Source organism: Felis catus, chromosome B3 (genome assembly GCF_018350175.1).
Source record: "Felis catus isolate Fca126 chromosome B3, F.catus_Fca126_mat1.0, whole genome shotgun sequence".
Classification (NCBI taxonomy): domain Eukaryota; kingdom Metazoa; phylum Chordata; class Mammalia; order Carnivora; family Felidae; genus Felis; species Felis catus.
In genome coordinates, this window is record NC_058373.1 from 3,937,109 (window position 1) to 3,956,047 (window position 18,939).

The following is an 18,939-nucleotide window of genomic DNA, read 5'->3' on the forward strand; positions in this document are numbered from 1 at the left end:
GTCTCTATTAGTTTTGCTCTGATACATTTGAGAGGTTTTTTTGAGATCTATTTTTTTTTTTTAGGTTTATTTCTTTATTTTGGGGGGAAGGGGCAGAGAGAGAGACAGACAGAGGGAGAGAGAATCCCAAGCAGCACCCCCCCCTGACGTGAAGTCCTACTTAGGGCTTGATCCTATGAATAGTGAGATTATTACCTGACCCCCAACCAAGAGTCAGAGGCTTAACCAACTGAGCCACCCAGGCACCCCTGGAGATTTAAAATATTGTTAATTTTTAGCAACGGATTGTAACATATTCAAAAAGAATTCCATGAGTCCACAGTGATACTGGAAAAAAACAGAGACAGAAGACAGGACGCATGTGGGCTGCTGGACACAGAAGGGGTCCAAAGCTCCGCTCCCCTCCGGAGTGGTGACTAGGACACTGATGGGGAAAAGGGAGCCCAGGGGAATCCTGTCGTCCCCTCCAACGTGCTCCCTGGGCCTTGTCCCGGGCCTTGCCCCCGTCCCCCACCACGCAGGCAGGAAACTCCAGGAGGGACAGCCTAGGGACCTGCCCCTAGTACACGTGGGAAGCGCCGCGGCTGGTGAGGCGGGGTCCGAGAGAAGGACGGGTCGCGGGCCGGAGGAGGCGCTGGGCTTGCAAGCGCGGGCCTCGCACAAGGTGAGCAGGGTGACCATCCACCAGCGCAGTACGCGGATCCGCGCGGCCCCGCTCGGGCGGCCGTGCGCGCCCCCGCATCCCCGCGTGGCGGGCACGCGCTCCGGGCCGCTGCGGGCGGGGCGGAGCGGGGCGAGGGCGGGGGCGGAGCGGGGCGAGGGCGGGGGCGGAGCGGGGCGAGGGCGGGGGCGGGGCCGGGGAGGCGCCCGGACGCCGGAAGCGCCTTTCCCGGAAGGCACCGAGGCGGCGCCGGCCTCCGGGGGCGGCCTCGGCGATGGCGGCTGGGCGGCGGGAGCTCTCTGCCTAGCCCGAGGAGCCGAGCCGCTGGAGGATGGCCTCTCTCGGGCCGGCCGCTGCGGGCGAGCAGGTCTCTGGAGCCGAGGCGGAGCCGGGCGCCGCGGGGCCTCCGCCTCCTCCGCCGCCGCCGCCGCCGCCGTCCTCTCTGGGGCCCCTGCTCCCCCTGCAGCGGGAGCCACTGTACAACTGGCAGGCGACTAAGGCGTCGCTGAAGGAGCGCTTCGCCTTCCTCTTCAACTCGGAGCTGCTGAGCGATGTGCGCTTCGTGCTGGGCAAGGGCCGCGGCGGCGCGGCCGCCGGGGGCCCGCAGCGCATCCCCGCGCACCGCTTCGTGCTGGCGGCCGGCAGCGCCGTCTTCGACGCCATGTTCAACGGCGGCATGGCCACCACGTCGGCCGAGATCGAGCTGCCCGACGTGGAGCCCGCCGCCTTCCTGGCGCTGCTGAGGTGAGCGGCGGGCGCCCGGCCTGCCCCTGCGCGCGAGCCTCCCCCGCGGCCTCAGTTTCCTCCCCGGTCAGGGACGCGCGGCGGGTCCCCGTCCCCCTCTGCCGGCCGCACGGCCGACCGCCGGTCGTCGGGGTCACGGTCTCAGTCTGCGTCCGCTCAGCGAGCGCTTTTCCCTTCCAGTCCGGCATTGTCACCCGACCTTCGGGACTAGAGAACGGGCGTGGAACGGGTGTGGACCAGGTTGTCTTGATGGCCCGTTTGCAAAGTTTTAGGGGTTTTTGTTGTTGTTGGGGGAGAGGGGAAGAGGTGAGAAGACTTGGAGGACCGACGGCTTTTTTTTCCCCCTCCGTTGGTTGGTTTGTTTTAAATTCTGACTCCTTTTTCGTTTGTGTATTAGTTGTCGGGACCCAGGAAAGGGAATACCGAAACAAGTAGGTGTGGCTTTACCTGGCTCGGTGTTTCTGCAGACAACGTCACATTTGCTTAAAAACCAAATCCAGCCGCGGGTGTTAAGAGTTTCCTTTTTTGCTTATTTCAGTCGATAATACATCGACTTCTGGTTAATTTTGGATATTAATATTGGATAACGTTAATATTGGATAACGTTATCGTTTGACGTTAATAGCCTTTATTCGCAGAAGTCCAGTGAAGGAGGTGTTGTTTTCCACACTTTTACAAATGGGACCGGGGCCCAGAAAAGTCCAGTGACTGGCGGAGGTAACAGCAAACTCCTAGGGAAGACCATGTGTGTTTTATTATATGGAGATGGTTTTAGCTGCCTGACCACAGTGGGTTCTTCGGAAAGGAGCAGAGCCTTGGGTGGTACTGAGGCAAAAAAAAAAAAAAAAAAAAAAAAAAGAGGTCAGTGAACGGATAAATAGCCCACGAAAGGCTCACAGCTCAACCGGGAAGATCAGTAGGAAACTGAGTACAAAGTTAAAACGAGTAGAAAAGAAATAGCAAGATCCCATAAACAAATGGTAAAGGGCAGGATAGATAACTTAGGTAAAGAAAAGATAACAACTCACTGGGTGCTGTAAGGAAACCAATTTGACAATAAATTTCATATATTGGGAAACAAAAAGATAACTAATTGACAAAGAATGTTTAACCTCAGTAATTAAAGAAGTGAAAATCAAACGCGAAGCGAATACTAAATTCCTAGTATTTTAAAGATAATATTAGGGGCGCCTGGGTGGCCCGATCTGTTAAGCGTCTGACTTCAGCTCAGGTCATGTTCTCACGTTTGTGAGTTCGAGCCCTGCCTAGGGCTCCATGCTGGGAGCTCAGAGGCTGGAACCTGCTTCAGATTCTGAGTCTCCCCCTCTCTCAAAAATAAATAAAATATATATATATTGGAGAAGCCCTCTGTGACGAAGATGGTAAAACACTTTGGCACTACAGATTCCCTCCCCCCCTCCGAAGTATTGAAGTACTGAAAAATGTGTACAAAAATATTTACAGCTGGATTATTTATAGTAGTATGGAAGTAGTCAGCTGGAGGAAATGGTTAGATAAACAACGTTGGGTGCATTAGATGGAATTAATGCCACTGAGCATGGTACTGATGAAGACTAGGTTATATGAACACGAGAAACGTGTGTAATAAATAGCCCTGAACGCTGCGCACGGTGAATAAAACTGAAAAGTAATAGAAGAAACATATACCTAGTGACATGGATGGAAGGAAGCATAACAAAATGCTAACCAAAGTTGTATTGGACCAGTAAAATGATAATGCTTTTTTTTCTTCTTTTTTCCTTTGTTCCCCATGTTTTCTGCGATTTAGTTAAATTACAGTTACGAAGAGAGAGAGAAAAATTAGCTAAAAACCTAGGATCCGGGTCATTTTGGATTTTGGTTTGAACTGATGAGAGGATTGTTGTAGCTCGTTTATAAGTATCTTAGAGTGATTTGTTGGTCTACCTCATTATCTCTTTGAGTACTTGTGAAATTCGAGATCCCTTCCTCCCTCTCTAAAATATTGTAATGTTTGGAGGTGGGACCTTGAGAGCCCTTTTAATACTCTCCGACATACTAATACCAGCTAAATCTGAGAGCCCCTGCTCTAAAAATATTGCCAAGGAGTTTTTTCCTTTAAAAAAAATAGAGATCGGTAAATAAGAATGTAGAGGGAAAAATGCTTAACTCGTATTTTTATTGAAGCCGTTAGTCAGTCCTTTCCTATCAACAGAAAATAAGTGAATTAACTGTAAAGTCTTTGAAATTTTCCTCTTTTCAGTGTGGTTATGGTATTTGTCCTTCAGATTCCAGTCTTGTTCTTTTTTTTTTTTTTTTCAATGTTTATTCATTTTTGAGAGAGAGAGAGACAGAGCATGAGCTGGGGAGGGTCAGAGAGAGAGGGAGACATAGAATCTGAAGCAGGTTCCAGGCTCCGAGCTGTCAGCACGGGAGCCCGACATGGGGCTGGAACCCACGAACCGTGAGATCATGACTTGAGCTGAAGTCAGACGCTTAGCCGACTGAGCCACCCAGGTGCCCCGATTCCAGTCTTGTTCTATTGTGAAATGATATCTGGACTGGAAGGTATTGGCCACCTGTGAAACATAGATGCCGTCCTTGCTTGTTATTGTGTGACAAACAGGTGTCCCATAGTACTTGCTGAGTGGGGACAACAGGTTAGCTTGGCCTATTTTTATTATGTTTACAAATTGAATCAGTTAACATTATAAGAAACTACTTGTTTTGATCTGCCTGACCTTTAAGTGATGTTCTTCAGTTGTTCATTTGAGAAATGCTGTGTGCCTCCCTGCACCAGTTGGTGTTTTAGATGTTGGGTGCAGCAATGAAGAAGAAAAAGCCGCTGCCCTCAAGTACTTCATAATCTAGTAAGGAGAAACAAAGATGTAATGTCAAGTACTGATAAGTGTGCTGAGGAAAAATGATCAAGCCGTGAGGGAAGGAGCATTCTAAGCAAGGCAGAGCGTGTTCAAGGCCCTAGATTTTTCCTGTTGCGGGAACTGCAAAGGTCAACCGGTGCTGTTTGAACGGAGTGAATAAGGGGGAAAGTGGTGGAAGATGAGGTCAGGAGGATAGGCTGGACAAGGTCGTGCAGGGCTGTATAGCCAGGGAAGGACGTGGGTATGTGCTAGGAGGGAAGCCTTTGGAGAGTTTTCAGTAGGAAGTGATGTGATCTGATTTACGTTTTTAAAAACTCATTCTGGCAGTTGTTCGGGGATTAGACTGCAGAGGGAGTAAAATGGGCAGCAGAGAGTTAAACTAAGAGGCTTTTGCAGTAGTCCAGGCAAGACGTATGGTGGAGGGTTATACCAGGGTGGTGGGGATAGGTGGGAGAAGTGGTCAGGCTGCAGATACATGATTGACTTTTGAACAATATGAGTTTAAACTACGTGGGCCCACTTGTACACAGATTTTTTTTTTTTTTTTTTACGTTTATTTATTTTTGAGAGAGTGAAACAGAGCACAAGTGGAGGAGGGGCAGAGAGAGAAGGAGACAGAATCCAAAGCAGGCTTCAGGCTCTGAGTAAGCGTTCAGCACAGACCCCTATGCGGGGCTTGAACCCACCAACCGTGAGATCATGACCTGAGCCGAAGTCAGACACTTAACAGACTGAGCCACCCAGGCGCCCAGATTTTTTTTTTTTAAACAAGTAAAGTACGGTACTATAAATGTATTTTCTCTTCTCTTACAGTTTCCTTGATAATATTTTCTTTTCTCTAGCTTCCTCAATTGTAAGAATATAGTATATAATGCATATACTAAGTATGTGTTAATTGTTTATATGTTATCAGTAAGTTTTCAGGTCAACAGGCTATTAGTAAAGTTTTGGGGGTAGTCAAAAGTTATATGGAGGTTTTTGACTACAGGGAGGGAGGGGAATGGGGAGTGGAGGCCACGCCCCTGATTCCTGTGTTGCTCAAGGGTCAACTGTATTTTGAAGGTAGAACCAGGAAGATTTCTAAGACATCCAAGGAGGGCAAGAGTATAGCCAGAAATACGAACCCGGAGTTTGGGGAAGAGCTTCTTGGTGAACATAAATCTGAAAGCTAAGAGTGAATGACTGGTCTTTAAACCATGAAACCAAATGAGGTTACGTAGGGAGGGAGTGCGGGTTGTGAAGACAGGTATGAAGATGAGCCCGGGGAGCCTCCAACCTAGAGAGACGTAGCAGGGGGGAGAGTAAAATGAGGCCAAGGGACCGCTGCCAGTGGAGTTAGACTGGAAAGCAAGGAGCGGGCTATCTTGAAACTCAAGTTGCAGAAAGCCTTTCGATAAAGAGAGAGTGGTCAGCCATGTTAAATGCTGCTGAGATGTGGGTGAAATGAGGATATTGAATCGATTATTGGTTTTGACAAAATGGAGGCCGTTGATAACCGTGGCAAGAGTGGTTTTAGCAGCTGGATTAGAATAGGTTGGGGAGAAAATAGGAGGTGAGGAACTGGAGATGGCTGCTCTCAACAGCTCTCTCAAGGAGTTGTGTGGCAGAAAGAACAGAAACGGAGTGGTGACCGGATTCTGTCTTCAGCTGCCCTCGTCCTTTCTGTTAACTCCTGGCGTTAATATACTCCCCCAGCTATGTGGCCAGACTTCCACTCGGTTTTAGAATCCCACTTCCAGCCGCACATTCACAAATGAATGTCTAGTACCCATGCAGGTGAACATGGAAATAAGAATAGTGTGACATTTAGTGAGTGTTTACCGTGCCACTTACTGTTGCTGAGTACCTTGTGTGCACTTAAATTCCCACAGTCTTTGAGCGGGTACTCTTTATTTTTTTTAGATTTTATTTTTAAGTAATCTCTGCACCCAAAGTGGGTCTTGAACTGACAGCCCCGAGATCGAGAGTCATGTGCTCTGCCGACAGAGCCAGCCAGGCTCCCAGAGCAGACACTCCTATTAGTACACTCTTTTATCAGTCAGCTTTTGCCACAGTAATGCTATAACGCACCCTAGGGTGTTGGGGGACTTGAAAAACATTCCTGCCCATGAATATTCTCACTCTGTGGGTCAGTTGGGAAGTGACTTCAGTGGGCTTGGCTCCAAGCTGTGGTTTGGTTCCAGTCTGCCCCACCTGTTTCTCATCCTTTTTGGACCATTCCTGAGGGTTCCACTTCCTCTTCCTAATTTTTTTTTCCTGCATTGCTTCAACCAGACCATGCCTTTAGTCTAAGCTGTCTTCACTTTCTACATTGTTAACAGGGTTATCTCTGTAATGTCCATATAGTCTCATGTAATTCCCCTGAGTCTTTGACTTTTTGCCTGCAGGATGAAGTGTCAGCACCTTAGGGGACACACAAGACCTTTGTGACTTGGTCTCTGTATCTTCCCTTTCCTCTTTCCACTACTCAGTGCCCCGACTCTAATTGCCTCTCATTTCTTATTTTAATGCCTGCCTTCTTTTTTTTTTTATGTTTATTTTTGACACAGAGAGAGAGAGTGAGTGGGGGAAGGGAAGAGAGAGAGAGAGACACAGAATCTGAAGCAGGCTCCAGGCTCCGAGCCGTCAGCACAGAGCCCGATGCGGGGCTCGAACCCACAAGCAGTGAGATCATGACCTAAGCCGAAGTTGGACGCCCAACCAACTCAGCCACCCAGGCGCCCCTCTTTTTTTTTTCTTTTTTTAATGTTTATTCATTTATTTTGGGGTGGGAGGGGGAAGTACAAGGGGGAGAGAGAGAGAGAGAGGGAGGGAGGGAAGGAGAGAGAGAGACAGAGAGAGGGAGAGAAAGAGAGAAAGAGAATCCCAAGCAGGCTCCACACTGTCATCTCAGAGTTCAGCGCAGGGCTCGATCTCATGAACCGTGAGATCATGATGGAGCCAAGATCGAGAGTCGGACACTCAGCCGACTGAGCCTCCCAGGCGCCCCTTTAATGCCTACCTTCTGAGGCCTTTGTACTTCTCAGTCTGTCTGCTAGAAGGTCTTCACAATCACTGCCCTTTAGATGGACTTCACATAGGCTTTACCTCTTCTGTAAAACATAATCCCACCCGAAGGCAGAATTGAGCACTGCCTCATCTAATGTCTCTCATAGCAAGTTTAGTATCTATTGCTGTAGAGCAAAACACTCCAGCATTTAGCGGCTTAAGTCTAGTTTTATTATCTTTCACAGTTGTGCAGGTTGACTGAGGTCAGCTGTGTGGTTCTGTGACGTCTCCTTTGGGTCCCCCTGCAGTCATAGTCCTATGGCAGTGGAGCTGGAGTCCCCTGGAGGTGTGAGGCAGAGTCTGGGGTGACTGAGCCTTTCTCCTCCCTGCGTGGCTTCTCCAGCTGATCTTTCCAGCCGGGGATCTCGACTTCTTGGATAGCAGCTCCAGTCTTCTGAGAATACAGAAGCAGAAGCCGCCAGACATCCTCCGAGGGGAGGCCGCAGACGGGGACGGTGTCCCTTCTGCCACATTCTGTTGGTTAAAGGGAATCACACAGGGCCAGCCCAGGTTTATTATGGGACAGATCTATATAAGGCCATGGATAATAGAAGGCATGATTGATTAGGGCTATCTTTAGAGATTAGTTATCACACTGTGCCTGATAAATAATTCTGTTGTAATTGTGACGCTACTCTTTAATCATTTCATTACCAAACCGTAAGCTTTCTGCGGGCAGGGCTGTCTTATCCAGGTTTGTATTTCTCAGACCTATCCCAGTGCTTGGTATTATAGTCCCTCAGTAAATGTTTTTGAGTAAAATGAATGAGTCAGTGGTGATACAAAGTTTCGTATACGCGATCTTATAATTTTTCTTATTTATTATCAAATAATAAAAATCTTACAATTTTTCTAATTTAAAATCATATTTTCCCCGTTGCTTTTAAAAACTTTTGATTAAATACTGAGTTTTCTCTTTTGGGAAAACCTTTAGTCTTTGGGAGGGCTTTGTCCTTAAAGGTAGTAAATCAGGGCTGAAATGTTCATTTTAAAATAAAAAGAATTGTGGTAATATTAATTTGTAATTATATTTTGTAAGGCTTGGCTTATTTTCATATTCTAGCAATTTTAATAATTAAATAGAATGTAAGAAAACATGTAAGTAAAATATGAACCAAGATAGTTCCTGGATTTTTAAATAGCCTATTTTCTCATTAGAAATGAAAATGATTCCTTTGTTGTGTTACATAGAAGCTTGTACGGAATTGTCTAGTCAGGTAATAGGTAAATATTAAGGGTTAGCCGTGTGCCTACACTGTGCCTGGTATTGTAGGAAAGATGTTGGGGGAAAATACAAGAAGCATAGAGTTCCTTTTCTTGTTGTTTACATACAACAGAAAGAATTTAGAACGTCTTACCAAAAAACACAAAGATAAATAAAGCCAAGATGAAGCTAACACAAAAATGCATGCTATCGGGAAACTACAGATTTCACCTTATAATTGTTTTAGCAGCTAATGCAAAACAAGAAACCTAGCTGGTCAGTTATAATTCATACATAGTATTTGTCAGGTTGAAAACAAACCACCTGCTTAGGGATGCACAGCTCTGTCTGATAATCAGACGAGTGAAAAAATTCCTGGCGAGGTTTCCTCATAAAGAAGGCTTTACTGAAATGAACAGTGTCCTTAATCCGCGTTTTTGGATATAGATGTTTCTTTAAAATATTCCTTGATGTAAGCCGAAGGTGTAATACCAAATTGTAACTTAATAAAAGCAAATTGAACGGGGTGTGTGTGTGTCTCAAATAGAATAGTCTAAAACCTCAATTCTCTCTCGTTCCTGGCGTGTTCTTCCCACCCTCTGGTCATCTTTTAGATCGTCCCTCAAGTAGAAATTTCTCTAGGGGGCTTTTGCAGATGTCAAAGCCCCCACTTGTAGATGCTTACAGAGCCATGTACTTGTGTCCTGAAGTTTGAATCTACTCACATACAGAGGCAAATGGTAATAAAGGCCCCACATTTCAGTTCTTTATTTTGTAACTCTAGTAATTTTTGCCTGAAAAAAAAAAATTAAAGCAGATAGACGTAAAGATTCTTCCTACCTTGCCCTTAAAATTAAAACGTCATAGGTTTCTAATTCAAGAGGGGAACTGAGCTTGCAGTCAGCCTTCTATCTCTCTCCCAGTTCAAGTGACTGTAAGAAAATACAAAAGAGAATAAATCCCTTCATGGAAAGAGAGGAAGGGAAACGGATTGGAAGCCAACAGTGTGGAAAAGGGACAGAGCAGTTGAAAGTGTGCTGGTAATGAAAGCAAGCAGATGACTGGAGCCCAGAGTCCAGAGCCTGGGGGCTGCGGGGGTGGGCGCTGCCTTCCCTGGCTCAGCCCCGCGCAGTTCGAGGCCCTCGAGGCCCGGGTGGGTAGTGAGGATGGGGGGAAATGAGAAGGTGAGCTATAACATGGGAGTCCAATTTAAAACTGGCTTACAGACTACATCCTTGGCCAGCTCTTGCAGACTAACTGCCGATGACGACCTCGGGACAGGCTCCTCTTTAAATGAACGGAGCAAACTGCCTGGGACAGCTCAGGGACCCTAGAGTGATGGCGTGAGGCGGCCCCTGCCCCAGCTCCTTGCCCACTCCCATGCAAGGTGCCGGTCGGCAAGCCCCACGTACAGAGCTCTCAGCTGGCCCGTTCATTTGGGGGATGGTTTTAGCTGGAAAACAGGCCCATCTACAGACGCAGAGAAAGCCTGCTACTAGAATTCCAAACTGGAGACAACCACTGGGCATTTGACATGTGAGGAAAATGAGAACATGAACGACAAAGACCGAAACAGATGATCCTGGAGGAAGTAGATCATTCAGGAAATGGAAAGGAACCTTGAAAACATTGGTTAATAGCATCTTGGAGACTTAACATTTTTGCATCCATAAAACAGACATGATGCTGTGGAGGTGAAAAAGGACAACTAGGAAGCAAGAATTCTTAGAAATGTGAGCATGTGATTGCTGGGAAGAAAAACAGAAGGGCCGGGAGACAACAGCAAGGAGATCTTCTAAAACAGAGGAAAACAGCGGACATAATGAAGCAACGTAAAAATAAATAGCTAACGTTTGCTGAGGCTAAGTATTTGTCAGGCACTATTTAAAACACTTCACGTATTATAATTTCTGCTAATCCTCATGCGCACCTTATGAAGGGGAGACTGTCACTCTCCTCTCTTTTCAGAAGGGAGCACCACTGATGGTAGTTTGTTTAAAGTCACGTGGCTGGCAGGTGGTGGCACAGGCCCAGACCCAAGCCATCTCTTCCTGAGGCCACACAGATAAAACGGCGCTCACCTGGTGGGCATGACAGTCTAGCACTGGAGGCAGACAGTGCAGAAGGGGGGTGTTGATGTTAGACAGCTTCTGTGTTTCCTCGTCTTCTAAATGCAGGTAACAACACCTGCCTTCCTTGTGGGAGGATTACATGAACTGGCACCTGTCCCATGGCAGGCACTCAACAAATGTTCATTTTCTCTCTTCCTTTTGTTCATCCCTTTCCCCCGACTGTAAGTGATTGTGCCTTACTTGGTTTTTAATTCCTTGTGCTCTTCACAAAGTGTGGCACGTAACTTTAAGCTAAATAGTATAAGGGTAATACAGAATGTTGACTTGAGTCTCTAAAAGGAGGTTTTTGGAAAAAAAATATATATATTTTTAAGTTTATTTACTTTGGGGAGAGAAAGAGGAGGGGAGGGGCAGGGAGAGAGAGGGAGAAACAGAATCCCAAGCAGGCTCCGTGCTGTCAGTGCGGAGTCCAATGGGGCTCGAACTCGTGGAGCTGTGAGATCACAACCTGAGCCGAAATCAAGAGTCAGACACTTAACCGACTGAGCCCCCCAGGTGCCCCAGAAAAAAAGAATACGGTATTTTGAAATGGTGTAATGCTGAAACACAGCAGCCTTCACTGTCAAGGTTGAGCTATGGAGGAGGATGAGCACGAGCAGCCTCCACCTGGGATAGTTGTAAGCTCGGTGATGCTATGAGGGGAGCGCCGGTGTTTGGTTGTGGCGAGAGGCTGCGGGGAGGTGAGGGGCTAGCGGTTCACCTTGGGTGGTGACTACGGACACGGGAATGAAAGGAGAGGAACTGGAAAGCCGGAGGGTAGGGACGTGAAATAGAGCCTCCCTTCTTTGCGGCCTCCCGGGGCATAGAAGGTTCTGAAAGATGTTAATAGGTTTTCCTGTTTTAGGACTTGGGGCCCAGGAATATACGTGTAATAAGCATTGTAACGTCTTTAGTATCTCTCAAATGCAGTTGTTCTTAATGCCATACTTCTCCCCTCGACTTTCCTGCATGTGGTTGGGAACTGAACAATCCGTGCAGGGTCTCTGAGGAGCCACAACAGGGGCCTAGAGTTGATATGTTGAAGCTCCCGGATAGTTCAACAAGAACTGCGCAGGCCTTCACTGAGAATCGTATGCTTTATTCGCAGTTCTATGAAGCTGATCTATCTAGCGATCTGGTAGTTAGCAGCAGCAAACTGGGAGGAGGCAGTATTGGACTGATAGTGTTTTGAGAGCACATTGGACCTAAATACCCAAAAGCACGTAACAGGGGTCATTTAAGATATTATTAAATTGTTTATTCCTCCAAAGCCCCAGTGATCGTCTGTGGGCATTTTGCTAATTTGGAAATAATAATAAAAGGTTAAAAGATGCCCAGAATAACAAGACACCATTATCAGCAAATACATGAATGTTTGACCCCTAGAGGTATGAACCTCAGCTATCCGTAGATTTGTTTAAATGAACGTCCTTTGATGACGGAAAGATAAGTGAACGATTCCTGTCCTGAGCTGCTAAAAGACCTCTGAAAATTTGGCTTAAGAGGGAGGAGTCTGTCTTGTGATCTTCACTTCAGTTTTGTCTGTAAAATGGAGACACTGCCTTACTGAGGACTGAGTAAGAATAAAATGAGATGATGTACATGCAAAGGCCCTGTAGCCCTGCAAAGTTGGGTGTAAATTTCAGGTGGTTTTTCAGTGTGCTCATTATCTTTGAAAATATTCCTCAGAGGTTTCACGCTGGTGGATTGCTTCTCTAAAATACTAATGGCCATGTCTGTAATTTCCCATTTGCTTTCCAGATTTCTGTATTCAGATGAAGTTCAAATTGGCCCAGAGACGGTTATGACCACTCTTTATACTGCTAAGAAATATGCAGTCCCAGCCTTGGAAGCACACTGTGTGGAATTTCTCACCAAACATCTTAGGGCAGATAATGCCTTTATGTTACTTACTCAGGTAAGTAAACGTAGCTAAGGTCCGTATCCTTATAACTACGTGAGTATTAAGTATTTCCTGGAGAATTCTAGATTAACTTAAAGTATATGTAATTATTTTTATGGTACCATTCAGGGAAGTATATCAGATTCATATGATTTTAGAAAAACAAATTAGAGTCAATACAGTATCATGTAAGAAACTGAGGCTTTATGTAAGCAGGCTACTGTGACTCAAAGTCACACGGATGTTTAGGATTGGAATTGGAATTGGGATCCAGTTTGTTCCTGCTGCAATTGAGCATGTGATAGCATAGGGTTTCCTGGACATCTTTTGTCTCAATTTTTGTTGGATCTGGAATAAAGATTTTTGTTGGATCTGGACTTTTTAAGTCCAGATAAGTTCCAAGGTTTACTGTCTTTGTACTTAATCTGAAAGCTTGGAGGAATTAGAATTTCAGGTTTATGTGAAATGTTCTTTCTCTGATATTTAAAAGTTTCCACTAAATATAGTATACATGCAGAAAAGTACACATTATCTTAAGCACTCAGTCTGATGAATTTTTACAAACTGAACACATCTGTGGAACTATTAGCCAGTCTATATCATACTATTTAGCATTTGTTAAACGCCTGTAATCTGAGCTTTACTTCAGATATAAATAAATCACTTGTTTTTCTTTTTAGACCAAGTTATAATACCCTTGTATGAATTGTTTAAAAAGTTCCAAGCCAGCCTATACCATGTGCTAAGGGTTGAATTGTTTCTCCAAAATTTATGTGTTGAAATCCCAGTTCCCAGAACCTCAGAATGTGATCTTATTTGGAGATAGGGTCTTTACAGAGGTAAGCAAGTTAAAATGAGGAGAAAGCAATTGTAAGCTGATAATATATAATCCTGTTGACTGTTAGTACTGGAACCGGTCACAGATGTCCCCTAGCTCACCTCTTTCATTTTCCAACTGGAAAACTCAAACCTGGGCCAATGGACTACCTGCCCAAAGGCTCCCAGCAGGCTGGCTGGGGCCGGGGCCCAGAGCTCGGGTTGCCCGGCTCTGCGTCTGTTCTGTCATATGGAAATTGTCTGATGGCACCTTTTGTTGCTGTTGTTTGTTCAGTCATCTGTCAACAAATATTTGAGGTTAGGGAAGAAAGAGCACACCGATGTCACCTCGTGGACACAATCGCCGAACTCCATTCTGGACATGGTGCGCCAGACACTAAGCTAGTCGCTTTGCGTGTGTTATCACAGTTAGCCCGCACTGCAGCTCTGTGGTGCTATTTACTGTTGTCCCCATTTTAAAGCTGAAGCAATGGAAGTGTAAAGGGGTAAATATCTTACTTCACGTTAGACAGCAGGTGCTAAACCTAAGATCCCAACCTTCAACCAGTCGTTCTTAAGGTGTGGTGATACTGATAGTTAGGATGATAGCAGAATGTCTTGAGTGGTGATTGTGTGTCAGGACTTTGTCTGCATTAGTTCATTTAATCTTCTACAGTAACTTTGGGAGGGGTAGGTGTTCTAGGTTTTCTTACTGTCCCCACTTAACAGGTAAGGAGACAGAGGCAGAAATATGAGTCAATTTGACCAAGGTCATAGAACTGTTAAGCAGCATATCCTTGCATTTCCCCCTCTTTTGAGTTTGTGATGAAAATCTATTATGGAAGTTGATATTCCTAAGATTCTTTATCGTCCAAGGGTTTTAAGGTATGTGGAGGGGATCACTTAATTACTTTTATTTTAAAAGCTTATGGAAAAATTCAGAAACCAATGAATTAAACTCTGACAATTAAAATACAGTTTCTAGTTCCGCAGGTCCAGGGTGAGACCTAAGAGTCTGCATTTCTCATGAGCTTTCAGATGATGCCAGTGCTTCTGGACCACACTTTGAGTAGTAAGGGTTAACAGCTGTCACTACGAGAAAGAAAAGGAGCTTTTCAGCGTGTGGTTGGTCTGAGAACCCAATTTTACTGCACATTTTTCACTGGTGGGGTCATGTGAATTAGCCCACGAATTGTCATGTGAAGTTCTTCTTCCTGCCAAGTGAGTCATTTGCACTGAGCATGTCAATTACTTGAGAGGACCTTTGCCAGCTTCATGCTGAAACAGGAGGCCAGTGTGCTGTACCAGCATGAGTGAGACCGGGAAGAGACGCTTGTTAGGAAGTGATATTTTTTTCAGAGATGATGCCAGACTCAAACTAAATTTTGAGAAGGATGTATTTTACTCTAAGGAGCAACAATAGATTCCCTAGGAAACTTGATACTGCCTGTGTAACTGAAGAGTCACTGAAATATTGCTGTTCTGAATAAAATAATTTTTTTTTTTTAATTTAAAAAAAAAATTTTTTTTTTCAACGTTTATTTATTTTTGGGACAGAGAGAGAGCATGAACGGGGGAGGGGCAGAGAGAGAGGGAGACACAGAATTGGAAACAGGCTCCAGGCTCTGAGCCATCAGCCCAGAGCCCGACACGGGGCTCGAACTCACAGACCGCGAGATCGTGACCTGGCTGAAGTCGGACGCTTAACCGACTGCGCCACCCAGGCGCCCCCTGAATAAAATAATTTTTATAAAAATTGTTTTTCTTAGAGTGAAAGATCAATTTTTGCATGAACACTGGAAATATAGTTGAGTTGGCCAGTTAAAATATCTGCCAGTTAAAATGTCTAGAATTTCATTTGATAAAAATGTGTTTTTCATATTTTAAAAATTCATTAGACTGTGATCCTAGACCGGATCCTATTCTAGGAGGAAAAGTGTTATAAAAAATTGGGTCAGTTGGCAAAACTGAAATACAGTAGATGAGATAAAAATATTGTATGGTTATTTATCAAAGTTAATTACTATGGTTATATAAGAAATATTCAAGTATTTAAGGGTAAGGGCTGTGGTGCTGTAATTTATTCTTGAATAGTTCACCTCAAATACACACACACTCACTATACATTGTCTGTTTTCTTATACATTATTTTCCCACTTATATATACATATATATGCATACATATATGTGTATATATATATATATAACGTGTGTGTGTGTGTGCACGCCTGTGTGTGTATAGAGAGCACAAATGATAAAGAGGTGAAATATTAGATAAATAACATTTAAATAGGTAAATCTGGGTAAAGGGTATATGGGTATTCTTTTTACTTGCATCTTTTCTGCAAATTTGAAATTATTTCTAAATTAAAAACATTTTAAGGGAAAATAACAAGGAATAGAGTTAATTTTATTCTACTAAATACAGATTTTATATTATTTTTTTGGAAAATTTTGACTAAGCAAATTAATATAAGCCCAATATATAATCTTAAGAAGAACATTAAAAACAATTTTTTTTAAGTGTATTTGTTTATTTTGGGAAAGAGAGAGAGAGAGTGGGGGAGGGACAGAGAAAGAGAGAGAGAATCCCAAGCAGGCTCTGCACTGTCAGTGCGGAGCCCAACACGGGGCTCGAACCCATGAACTACGAGATGACGACCGGTGCCAAAATCAAGAATCAGATGCTTAACTGACTGAGCCACCCAAGGGCCTCAAGAAGAGATTTTCAGACATGTTTGAGTATTGCATAATTTTAAGAAATGTTCTACTGACTTAAAAATATATGCATATTTTATACATGTAAGTACAGTTACATATCATCTGTAATGTGTGTATCTATTTTAAATTCATTCCAGTGTGTTTATTGCTGTCTTTTCTCCCCCATAAAACACAAGATAACTCTTTAGGGATGTTTGTTAACGTAATAGGTCAGTAGCACCTGAGTTATTGAGTCCTTTGAAAATGAATTTTACTTTACAAATAAGAGTCATCAGCCATGCCAAATAATGGTTAATTAATTGCATTATTGCCAGCATGAGTACCTGTGTGCGTCTCGTGTTTGTCCATACTGTTAAATGTAAATGGACCTGATACTAGGCCAGAATGAAAGCTTGGTCCCTGGCACACCTATCATCACATCTGTTTTCAGTGTTACAGTTTTTTAAGTCTCATTTGAGTTTGGATCCTCCCACCCCTTCCCCGATGCCTGGCTTTTAAACTTGGGTTGTTGTTTTTTTTTTTTTTAATTATAATACGCATCCTGATTAATCACGTATTATAAGCTTGGCTTCTGAATTCTTAAAGCCGAGATTAGCTTTATTGGAATCATACAGTTTATATTTTTTTGCTCAGTTTATACTATGGCTTCTTTTGTTTGTCATTGTGTTTGTGGGTTTCACTCATATTGTTGTATGTAGTTGTAGATCATCCTCACTGTCGTATAAGATTGTCGTGTGTCTATTATTTGCTTTTCAGTTGTTGGCCTGCTGTTTGCTTAGGTTCCCAGAGCTTTCGTGCTCTGAAATTCCTGTACTTAATTCTCTCCCCACATCAAGACAGAAAATGGAAGAAAATAAATCTGATCTGTTTGTACTGTATGCTTGACAATTGATATAACTTAGTGACAATATCCTATAACTCGGATTTAATAATGACTCTGCAGCATGACTAGCCAGATCATATTAGGCAAGTCAGCACACCTTTCTAAGCCTGTTTCCACATCTGGAAAATGGGATAATCATGTCTGCCTTATCTAACCTAGAGCGTTTGTTAAGGATCAAAATAAGTAATGTATAAGAAACCAGGCAGTGTGTGTATATGAGCAGATGGAAAGGAAAATAACAGGTCATCAGTGTGTATTTGTTATCTAAGCAGAGCATTTGTGCTCTTAGCTTTTCATTTCTGATTGTGGAAGGGAAACTTTTAAGAACTTTTAAGAACATATACCATATGGTATTTTAAGTTGGTGTTTTTACATAATTACCAATTGTTATCTAAGCAGAGCATTTGTGCTCTTAGCTTTTCATTTCTGATTGTGGAAGGGAAACTTTTAAGAACTTTTAAGAACATATACCATATGGTATTTTAAGTTGGTGTTTTTACATAATTACCAATTGTAACTACAGCATTAACTGAATATGTACTGTCTAAAAGTAAGATAACTATGAGAATAAAATAACTGTCTCTCTGTATGTTTAGGCCCGATTATTTGATGAACCTCAGCTGGCTAGTCTCTGCCTGGACACGATAGACAAAAGCACGATGGATGCGATAAGTGCAGAGGGCTTTACTGATATCGATATAGGTGAGTCCTCCAGGATTCCAACTGTGCCGTTTATTTAATTTACTTTTGTAATGTTTATTTTTGAGAGAGAGAGAGAGCTAGCAGGGGAGAGGAGAGAGAGCTGGGGACAGAGGATCTGAAGCAGACAGCCCGATGTGGGGCTCGAACTTGCAAACCGTGAGATCATGACCTGAGCTGAAGGCATATGTTCAACCGACCGAGCCCCCCAGGTGCCCCCAGATCATACGGTTTAAATACAGTAACACCTTAACAGTCACCCTTTCTGGTGAACGGGCTGTTTTTAAAATAGTGGTTTTTCCAAATTAAATAAGTCTACATTTAAAAATTTTTACTTTCTTTATTTTGGTGATAAATTCTACGTTATCACCTTTTACAAAATGTCAAATCAAATAAATATTCACTGGGGTGCCTGTGTGGCTGGCTCAGTGGTTGAGTGGGACTGTGTGTTGTTGGTGCAGAGCCCACTTCTGATCCTCTGTCCCCCTCTCTCTCTGACCCTTCCCCCCTCAACAAAAATAAACATTCAAAAATAAATAAATAAATATTCACCGAATGCACCATGTGCACAGCATTATAGTAGGATCATTTCAGAAAAACAAAGAAGAGGGGCGCCTGGGTGGCTCAGTCAGTTGAGCATCTGACTCTTGATTTCAGCTCAGGTCATGCTCTCACGGTTTGTGGTTCAAGCCCCACATTGGGCTCCACACTGTCGGTGGAGCCTGCTTGGGATCCTCTCTTTCCCTCTCTCTGCACCCCCCCCAGCTCCCCGCCCAATCAGTCAGTCAATCAATCAGTAAACGAACGTTGTTTTAAATGTTTATTTATTTTTGAGAGGGAGAGAGACAGAGTACAAGTGGGGGAGGGCAGAGAGAGAGGGAGACAACAGAATCCGAAACAGGCTCCAGGCTCTGAGCTGTCAGCACAGAGCCTATTGCGGGGCTTGAACTCAACCAACTGTAAGATCATGACCTGAGCTGAAATTGGACACTTAACCGACTAAGCCACCCAAGAGCCCCAACCAACAAGCATTTTTAAAAATTATTTTAAAAAAATACGAAGAGGAGTAAGATGTGATTTTTCTTAAGGAAACTATGATCTAATTGGAGAATCAAGGAACAAGCATGTAAAAATTAAGATTTAATAGAAAAATCTGGATAACATACAGTAAAATGTGATTTTTACCTTTTCTAAGCTACACATATAGAAAGTAATTACTCTTCAAATCCAAAATATGGAGGGATTACCTCAAATTGAGTAGTGTTATGAAAGTCTTGACAGGAGATTC

The 18,939-nt window shown here is 43.9% G+C and overlaps 1 protein-coding gene and 1 long non-coding RNA gene across 2 annotated transcripts in view; one reads left to right on the forward strand and one right to left on the reverse strand.

Moving 5' to 3' along the window:
• Positions 1-888: 888 nt before the first annotated feature.
• Positions 889-18,939, forward strand: part of BTBD1 (BTB domain containing 1) — a 41,806-nt gene continuing 23,755 nt past the window's right edge. The window contains 3 exon segments of the mRNA XM_023254854.2: positions 889-1,405; positions 12,391-12,547; positions 17,549-17,654. Coding sequence (XP_023110622.2) covers positions 993-1,405; positions 12,391-12,547; positions 17,549-17,654 — 676 coding nt within the window. The 5' untranslated portion in view covers positions 889-992.
• On the reverse strand, positions 1,826-7,795 carry LOC123385788. Its single transcript, XR_006598798.1, has 3 exons — positions 7,268-7,795; positions 4,126-4,251; positions 1,826-2,230 (listed from the first exon to the last, which is right to left on the reverse strand). It is a non-coding gene; the product is annotated as an uncharacterized LOC123385788 (long non-coding RNA).